Source organism: Solanum pennellii, chromosome 6 (assembly GCF_001406875.1).
Source record: "Solanum pennellii chromosome 6, SPENNV200".
In the NCBI taxonomy this organism is placed as follows: domain Eukaryota; kingdom Viridiplantae; phylum Streptophyta; class Magnoliopsida; order Solanales; family Solanaceae; genus Solanum; species Solanum pennellii.
This window is the reverse complement of record NC_028642.1, coordinates 38,262,694-38,272,323: the sequence shown is the minus strand read 5'-3', so window position 1 is coordinate 38,272,323 and position 9,630 is coordinate 38,262,694. Positions and strand designations below refer to the sequence as shown.

The 9,630-nt window shown below is 35.0% G+C and overlaps 1 protein-coding gene and 1 pseudogene across 1 annotated transcript; one reads left to right on the top strand and one right to left on the bottom strand.

Moving 5' to 3' along the window:
* The window catches only part of LOC114077630, a 13,073-nt pseudogene extending 6,361 nt beyond the window's left edge, over positions 1-6,712 (top strand).
* Positions 6,713-7,516: 804 nt separating this feature from the next.
* Positions 7,517-9,003, bottom strand: LOC107022295 (agamous-like MADS-box protein AGL66). The gene is made up of 7 exons (XM_015222947.1): positions 8,819-9,003; positions 8,671-8,724; positions 8,539-8,563; positions 8,021-8,082; positions 7,838-7,937; positions 7,665-7,715; positions 7,517-7,564 (listed from the first exon to the last, which is right to left on the bottom strand). Exons 1-7 carry the CDS (start codon positions 9,001-9,003, stop codon positions 7,517-7,519), a joined length of 525 nt encoding a protein of 174 aa, XP_015078433.1.
* Positions 9,004-9,630: the final 627 nt, after the last annotated feature.

Genomic DNA, 9,630 nt, shown 5'->3' with positions numbered 1-9,630 from the left:
ATTGTGAAGTCGATTTTGAAGTGCCTATTATTCTTGGGAGGCCATTCCTTGCTACAGGTAGAGCCTTAGTTGATATGGAAAAGGGGCAGATGAAATTTCGGTTGAATAATCAAGAAGCGACCTTCAAAGTTTGTAGGACCATGAGGCAGAGTGGTGAGCTCCAATTGGTATCCGCCATATCTTACAAAGAAAAGATGAAGAAGGAGAATGAACAAAAAAGTGCAAAACAAGAGTTTATGGTTGGGGATTTGGTGCTTTTGGACAGGTCTGGGTCGCATAGTCTTCCGAGGAAGCTCAAGTCCAAACGGACTGGCCCTTACTTGATTACCCAAGTATTCCCTCATGGAGCAGTTGAGTTAAAAGCCAAGGAGGGAGTGCGGTTTAAGGTGAATAGAGAACGAATAAAACTCTATTTTGGGCATAAAGCATCGAGGAATGAAATGATTGAGGCATACCATCTTGATGAAGTCTGAGTAATCAAGTGTCCCCAGTCGTGCCGCGACATTAAATCAGGCGCTTGTTGGGAGGCAACCCAATACTTATAGTCTTTTTAGTAATGGTGGCATTTTTCTACTAATGGGTTTTAAATTTGCAGGCACATCACCAGGAAATTCTGCAGAAAATTACTCTGTAGCAGTCACTGACGGATACAGCAACGGATCGTTGCACCTGCGATGGACCGTTGCATGAATTCGTTGTGCCAGGTACGTATTTATGTTATTTTCAAACTAGGGCACACACGACGGAACCAACGACGGATCGTCACAACTGAGACGGACCGTCGTCGGGGAATCGTCGCGTCATTAATGAGGCGTACCCGACCCTGCCGGAGTTTTTTTTTTACAAAATCTTACTGTTTAAACTCCCCAACCCCTCATTTCACCCCCATTCCTTCACTACTCCCCCTATTTCCCTCCCTTTTCAACTTCCAAAATCTCTCCCTCTATCAACCGATCATTGTTCCCCCAAAATTCTCCAAAGCCCTAAAAGTTATCATCTACTAGTCGGAGTTGCTGCTGTGGGTGTCTTCTTGATCACCAAGTACTTTTCCATCTTGTTTTTCTCTAATTCTCAGGTATGTGTCTCTAATTTCTACTCATTTATCTTGCATTTTTGTTTATCGATTAGTTTTAGCCTAGTTCTTATTGATATGTTCATTTCTTTTATATAAAATTCTGTCTAACCTAGGTTAAAATCTTTGAAATTGCCGTGTTTACAACCCTAGACATAGGTGCTTTTGCATTGCTAGTTTACTAGGTATTTGGGTTAGACAAATGTAGGTCCAAAACACTACAAATTCGATTTGGTTCATCGGGGATGAACGGGGTACCCCCAGTTCTGTCACTGATCTACAGAACGAGACCCCGATGATGGACCGTCGTACCCACGACGAACAGTCGTAGGGTCCGTTCCAAAAGTCCTAACACCCCACTGTCCAATTTTATGCAAGTGTCATCAAACGGACATATGCGACGGACCGTCATACCCACGACGGTCCGTCCGGCACAACCGTTCTGGTTGTCAGAGACCTGTTTCTAAGGGTCTCTCTCCATTTTTCTGTGTCCTCAAACGGACAAGTACAACGGACCGTCATATCCACGACGGTCCGTCCTGCATGACCGTTATGATGGTCAGAGACCCCTCTCCTAAGGGTCCCCATATTTTTTTCAAGTGTCCTATGACGGACACCTACGACGGACCGTCGTACCTGTGACGGTCCGTCCTGCACATATGTACTTACATTGTAAATCTGTTCCTAATCTATAAAGGATTCAGATATTTGTTTTGGATTTGTAAAAGTCTAAATCAGTTTAGGTTAACTGATTTAGTGGGCAACATTGGTTTGTTGCTTAGTCAAATTCTAAATCATCTAGAGTTAGGTGGTTTAGTGGGCGGTGTTGTATCCGCTTAGGATCTTAAAGTAATAGGTAGATTACTTGATCGTGAGATTAATAACTTTTTCTCACATTGATTGTAACCGGGTTTCACTTTTGCTTGAGAAGATTAGTGAAGACGGTTGTAAATCCTGTGCAACAGGTCGTGCTTTTACTCCCTTGAGTAAGGAGGTTTCCACGTAAACTGCTTGTGTTGTGTTCTTTATATTGTTTCATCTTCCGCACTGTTCTTGCTGTGTCAAGGGACCTGATCCGTTGACTGATAGTGGACGCACATATTCCAACAGGACACCCGAAAGACGTTAAAGAGAAGTAACACATATTAAGCGTTGGGATAAAAGGAAGGAGATGAAAATATAAACCGGGAGTAGAGGAAACCTCGTACATGGGGAAACTAAGTTAGGCGTAAATGTTGCATTAGAAGCACGACAAAGGGTGGGATTTTTGACAAAGGATAGCAAATATTAGATGCAAATAGATAGTATCGAGTAACAACAAAATTTAATACCTATGGCATATGTATATCAACTGATAATGCTTATACATAAAAATGAGACATGAAATGTATAGAAGATATAGTCAAATGATAATGGACAATAATACTCTCGCCACTATCAAATTTTGTGTGTAAAAAATTTATGCAAAGGTCTTGTTTAGGTACATATGGGAAATAGGGATGGGTTAGAAAGCGAGGAACATATTCATGACAGTGAAGCACAAGTGAAATTAGTAATATAATTAAGAATGAAAAAACTTCAAACGGCTATGCAAATATGATAACAGTGAAATCTTTATGAAAAGTGCAGAAGTTAGCCTTGGAATATGTATCGAAGTGCAGCAAGTAAATTTGGTTTCTTAAAAAAAATGGGATAATGCCCAAGTACCCCCTCAACCTATGCCCGAAATCTCAGAGACACACTTAATCTATACTAAGGTCCTATTACCCCCGAGAACTTATTTTATTAATAATTTTTTACCCCTTTTTAGCCTACGTGGCACTATCTTGTGGGCCCAACGATGGTTGACTTTTTTTTTTCAAACTAGTGCCACGTAAGCTTAAAAGGGGTAGAAAATTACTTATAAAATAAGTTCAGTGGGGTAATAGGACCTTAGTATAGTATAAGTGTGTCTCTGGGATTTCGGGCATAGGTTGAGGGGGTACTTGTGCATTTTCCCAAAAAAAAATTAATAACAAAACCGCACTCGTGCAAGCAGGAGTTAGGATTAGAAACAGAGAGTATGTAATACATAAGGTAGTGTTCCCAATAAGCAGAGTATGCGTATACAGTTGCGCAACAATAATGTTGTAATTGAAGGCATATGTAGGATGTGGGCCTAGTGAATGGTTTGTGCAAAATGTAGGGTATTGATGAAGAGCTAGCGACAACATCATTTTAGCGGTCGAGTGAAGATGTAAGACGTAGATGAGGGGGGAAAGAAGGATTAACAAGGAATATAGTTACAGCGAAGAGGGTAGGGCAAGAGAAGTGTACCTGGAGGTATTGCAGATTGTTGTTGGAGTGGGGGTGCACAAAGTCTGCGTTGAATGCAATTGAAGGAGGAAGTTAGAGCCTTTGAAGGAGTAACGACTGGGAAAACAATTACTACGAAGAGGGCAGGGCAAGAGAAGCGTACCTGGAGTTATTGCATATTGTCCTTGGGGATTATGGGGGTGCACAAAGGCGGTATTGAATGCAATTGAAGGAGGAAGTTAGAACAATTGAAGGAGTAACGGACAGGATAACAATTACTACGAAGAGTGCAGGGCAAGAGAAGTGTACTTGGATTTTGGGGGGTGCAAAAAGGCTGTGTTGAATGCAATTGAAGGAGGAAGTGAGAGCAACTGAAGGATGAACGACTGTTTGAGGGGGTATTTGTAATTGGGAGGCGGTGGCAGAGAAGAGTTACACTTGATAGTAAGGGATGCGTCTGAATATAGGGAAAGGGGTATTTTGGGTATTTTAAAAGTGAAAGTGAATGCAGGCTTCTAGGGCTGTCACGTCACTGGGTTGAGGTTTTCCTTTATATATATACAAGATTAAAAGAATGGACCCAAAAAATAGCTTCCACTATCAAGCTAATATGTTGAGTCTTTCAGCTTGCATCTACATCACGAATTCTCATTTGTATGGTTAGTTATCTGGTCATGAGCCATTTGTTAAAGTTAGTTACAATATGTAGGTGTGGCTATAGATTGTAGAAAACCAAGCAGGTGAAGGGTTTGAGGGTCACACAATCAATAAATGTTGAAAGGCTTAAGTAAATTTCAGAATGTATGGTAAGGGGTGATTACCTATTTTGAGAGGAGATTTTTTCAAGTTGCGGCGCATCTACAGTAGCTCAGACAATTCTTTTTCATCCATAGTAGGATCCCTTATAGGCGATAAAGAGGAATAAAATGAGATATGCATTTGTACAGTAACATTCTCCCCATAGTGAAATCCCATTGGTAAGAAGTGTAGGCAAAGGAATGAGATTTGAAATGCATAGAAGGTATTATGAAATCTGATTGTACATTAGCATCAGGTCCATAGTCAAATCCTAGTGTTAAAAAGTTTCTGCAAAGGGATTTTTCATCTAGATATTGGCAAATAAGATTGGCTAGGAAGTAAGGAACATATGAATGGGAGGGAAACACAACTGAGAGTAGTATAAAGTATGGATTAACAATAGAACGTAAATGACTATGGGATATGTAAGTTAACTCATTAGATATATATTTAAAAATGAGATATGAACTATATAGAAGATATAATAAAACAGAATGCCACCGTGGCAAAGATCTTCTCTAAATTAACATTCTGTCCAGAATTACTGCAGTTCTTTAGATGACTATCAAATGAAAGTTACAAATCTCCCTTTAGTTGAACATCAACTGTCCCTAGTAACAATTTTGATCTGTGAATTGAAGCTATAATTCAATAAATTAAGTATAATTATTGATGGTATTTGTGCCCTATAAAAATAATAGAGGGAGTTAATCAAATATCTCAATACTTACATTACAACACCCCAATTAAGTTCAATTGTTCCAGAAGTTTGCAGTGAAGCAAATAAAGTTGATTGTATTGTGTAAAATAATAACAACAAAGCCTGCGTGCAGGAAATAGTGGAGAAGAGAATAATGGAGTATGTGCAAAAGTGATTCGAATTAACTAATATTAAGAGCAATGCACCTGGATTAAGCGTCGAAAATTGTTGGATGGTGGGGTCTCTGTTCCATTGTGGTGTAGGCAGCGGAGGAGAAAGCTAATGGACGATATAAATGAAGAAGGGATTGGGTGGTTGTGTGGAGTAAGGGATGGTTATAGCATGTGAAGGAGGAAGGTTTAATGGAGGTGTTTTTTTTTGAAAGAGTGAACGACACTGAAGAGTTGCGGTGGATGGGAAGGGATACGTCTGAATTTAGGGGTAGGGACATCGGTGAACTTTTAAAAAATAAAAGTGAATGCTAGATTGTGGTGTTGCCACTTTCCCCCCCCCTCTCTCTCTCTCTATATATATATATATATATATATATACACATATATATGTATATATGCTGGATTGTGGTAGTGCCACGTCACGGGGTTGAGATTTTTTTAAGAAAACAAAGTCTTACCGTTTTCTAGCCCTTCCATTAGTTAAGAGTTTTTTTTTGACTCCGTCTTTTTATTTTTCCTTATACTAATTGAAGAAGTGGTTGAATTCCATTCAGTAGAGAGAAAAATAGTTCCACTACTTTTTTCTTTTACAATTTGCACCAAAACAAGTGAAACGTCTATGTCATATGAATTAAATGCACATATGCTAATTTTCGAGTTAGGAGTAAAAAGTTAACTAATTAAATATATTAATGTGGTTTAATTGTTTGTTAGTCCTCTCTTTCTACTTCATGAAATTAAAAGTATCCTTTAGCATACTTTATGCATTTACATTTTTAGAAAACTATAACTCATCTAGAAGTTAACTTTTGCAAAAGATTGGGCATATCCAATCTTTGAAGAGGATAGGCATTTCATATCTCTACTAACATCTTTCATTATTGGTTATTAATATACGTGGTAGGGTCATGCCTAACCATCACCCTGAAGGTGAATTATTTTTTTAAAAAAAGTTCTCTAGTTTTTTTTAGTTCAATATATTTTAGTGTTTAGTCTAACTATTTACTCTCTAATATTACAACGCCAAAAAATGTATTAAAGTGTTAGTTATAACTTTGAAAAGATAAACCTCACATATATGTGATTAGGTTTTTGATATTCAATATATCATATTTTCTTGCATCGAGCACAAGGCATGATTGTTCGATGGAAAACTTCTCCATTATTTAGAATTTTTATCTCCACAAATTTATGTGTTTATGCTTTCTGAAATGAGCTTATATCTTCAAATAAATCTTCAATTGATGAGTAGTGAAACTTTAAATTATTATTGCGTTAAACAAAAACTTTTGAGTTGAAATTAATATAAAAGTAAGTTATAATGGTTCTTTAGGTCTTTTAACTAAAATTTATATGAGAATCCTCAAAGATTTAGCACTGATGCATACTAAAAACTTTATAATAGAGTTTGTATATGATATATTATACAATAAGACACATTTTTCTTTTACATCTCAAATACATTGCTTACCACTCCTTCGTTTTTTTTAAAAATGAATTATTTGAGTTTTTTTTTTTTTTATATATATTTCAAAATAGATGAATTGTTCAAAATTCAAGAAAATTATTGGAAACTCTCCTCATTAACACTTTCTGGTGATAATTTTCAAGAGAGTTGATTATTCATATTTATTAATTTTACTTTGAATTATTGCAGTTTCTAGAAGAGTTTGAGAATAACTAAAAGAGCAAAAGTGAAAAATAGTGTTAAATTATTTCTAATGTGCATATTACCTCAACAATTCACTATTTTTAAAATGAGGGTGTAATATATGTATTTTTTTTATTAATAGTATACTTTTATATTTAACATACACGTGCAAAACGCATGTCCAAAAACTAGTTATTTTAAAAAGTTTGAAAATCTGACAGAAAAATTCTAATCCTAAAATAATTAACATGTCCACTTTTTGTAGAAGTGTTTTTAAGTCAAGAAATTTAGATTCTTGACCATTTATAAAATAAATAATTTTTTCAGATCTCTTATGTCTAGCTTCTAATTTAAAGATTAGAAAATTAACAAAAACTTTATAAACTACGAGGATGCAAAAGTTATCAAACTAAAATAAAAACCAAATCAAACAAACCAAATTGTTTTCAATTCCAAAACACAATATCTATGTTTTGATATCATACAAGAACTATTAAAGTTACATTGATAATAGGCACATGCAAGATAATTAATCTTGCTTGCTTGCTTGGTGCAAGTTATTCATTGTACTAAGTTTTAATATATAAACTAATATAACATAATTTCTGCTGCAGCTACCTCTCCATTGTGATCCAATATGTTTCTCTCAGATCTTCCATCCCCTACTGGTTCCTACAAATTTAGAAAAATAACATTCAATAGATTCCTCTGAGTTTAAATGAAGGAGTGAGGATTTCAAATCAACTTGTTTGAGACTGAAGTCTATAAGGTATTGTATAGATTTACTAATATATATACCATTCAACGATCTAGTTTGAATATTAAGATTAGTCGTTACCTATAGGAGCTATATCCTCTGCGTTGACCGAAGCCATCTAGAAAAAAATCATAATGTTAATAGTTACTTTACATACTAGATGTTCGAAAAACAGTTGAGTATTCTTTCAAATATGACACCATAAGAAAATGTCTTACCGCGACATTTTCATTTCTCTTCAGAAATTCCTGATTATCCAAGAATTTTGCCTGGTAAGAAGAGTAAACAACACGATCATGCTGGTCTTAATTCAACTAATCAACTGGTACCATTTTGTATGTGTATAATGAAAAATAGAAGTAAAAATGCATTAGCCTTGAGATATGCTCACTTTGGATAGTTGAATCCGTCCTATAACACCCAGAAGATACTGCTCATATGCATCAGCTTCTTCGACTGTGTTGATATTCTCCGCTTGTGGTTCGTAAGAACTGCCTGATCCAAGGGAATAAATCATTATAAAAGAGGATATTTTTTTTAGAATATCTAAAAATAGAGTGAAGAACTTTTCAACCTTATTTTCTCCTGTGCTTCATGTAGTGTTTGTTCGACCTCATTAAGCTTCTTCTTATGATCCTATTATGAAAATACATTAAAAAAATATCACGTTACGAGACTTTAGTAATGATAAATATAGACTTATAACTACTAACGGAAGATGATCCCCCTTCTAATATTGCCCTATTATCAAAGTGATATAGTCTAAAAGTTTTTAAGTGTACACAATCAACACTAGTGTGGAAGCATCAAACCTTACCTCGACACTAAAGAATGTTGTTCAATCACCAGCATCGTAAAAATACCCAACAGAAATCATAAGAATTATTCAATGACGTAAAAATTACCACACAAAAAAAGAAATAAATCAAAAGAAAAGAACTCAAGAAAAGTAAAGGGTTATACATAGCAATTTTTTCAATCGTTTTTTCTTTCAGATTTTGATTGTGTGAGAATCTGCATCAAACACTGCAAAATCAAAGTCAAGCTAAGATCAAATGAAACTTCAAGAACTTAGATGTGTAAATTTAGTACCTGTTCATTTGGATTTGGAGTAAATCTTCAACAATCATGTGGATTGAGACAACAACAAAAACATTTGAGATAGTTAGTTAAATGAAATTGACAAAGTCTAATTCATAATCAGACATATTGAAATAAACATACTGTTGATTTAGTTCATCAAATTGGTTCATTGCATTGATCATAATATCCTCAAAACTGAGCAATCAAAAGAAATCACATCATATTTTGTATCATAAACGAAACATAGAACGTTCAAACATAAAAAGATCATTCTAGAATTCTTATTAACCTTTCTCCTCCAGAATAGCTGGTCACTTCACCATTTGGAGAGACCATTAACAGTGCAATATTTGTGTCACATAAAAGCCCCAACTCATTTGACTTCTTAACAATGCTATCCTTACATTTTGAGTAGAATTGTTGACGAGATACTGGATCCTCAATTATCTTCATCATAATCTTATTGCGATCCATGAAATTAAATGATGCAAACTAGAATTGGAAGTTAGATGCAATGTCATTCTTCAATGAACTGAGAAATATATAGATCAACACAAAAGAAAAAGGAAAAAGTTAGCTCAAAGAATTTAATGCAATAACATGACAGTCTTAAGTTCAAGCAGTTAATATGTTACAATCTAATAGACAATCAAATAACTTTTTTTAGAAGAAACAACTTTCTACATATGCATACACGTTACAATCTAATAGACAATCAAATAACTTTTTTAGAAGAAACAACTTTCTACATATGCATACAATCGATGAACAAAAATTTGTGGGTGGTAACTTGTTGAGAGGAAAATAAAAATAACTTGTAAGCTCCTTCTTTCACATAATGAAGTTAGCCAAGTCCTATTTATTACTTTCCTAGAATTTTAATGGCCATATGATATAATTTTAGTGTATAGAAGAATTTATATTTTGATATCTTAAGATAAGTACAAGGTGTATGGGCAAATTGTTAAAGAATGAAAAAAGTCCCACATTAGTGGTTAATGAGGTTTGTGCAATTCTCTACCCTTTGAGCCATATTTTGGGGTGTGAGTTAGGCCTAATACATAATTTCACACAAATCACCATCAATAGAACTAAAATTAT

Excerpts from the sequence above, each read along its gene's own strand:
- LOC107022295 (XM_015222947.1), bottom strand. The coding sequence starts at position 9,003 with ATGGATCGCAATAAGATTATGATGAAGATAATTGAGGATCCAGTATCT. Across the intron at positions 8,083-8,538 it reads CTCCAAATCCAAATGAACAG|GATCATAAGAAGAAGCTTAA; the intron begins GTACTAAATTTA and ends TTTTCATAATAG. Across the intron at positions 7,565-7,664 it reads AGAGAAATGAAAATGTCGCG|ATGGCTTCGGTCAACGCAGA; the intron begins GTAAGACATTTT and ends ATTTTTTTCTAG.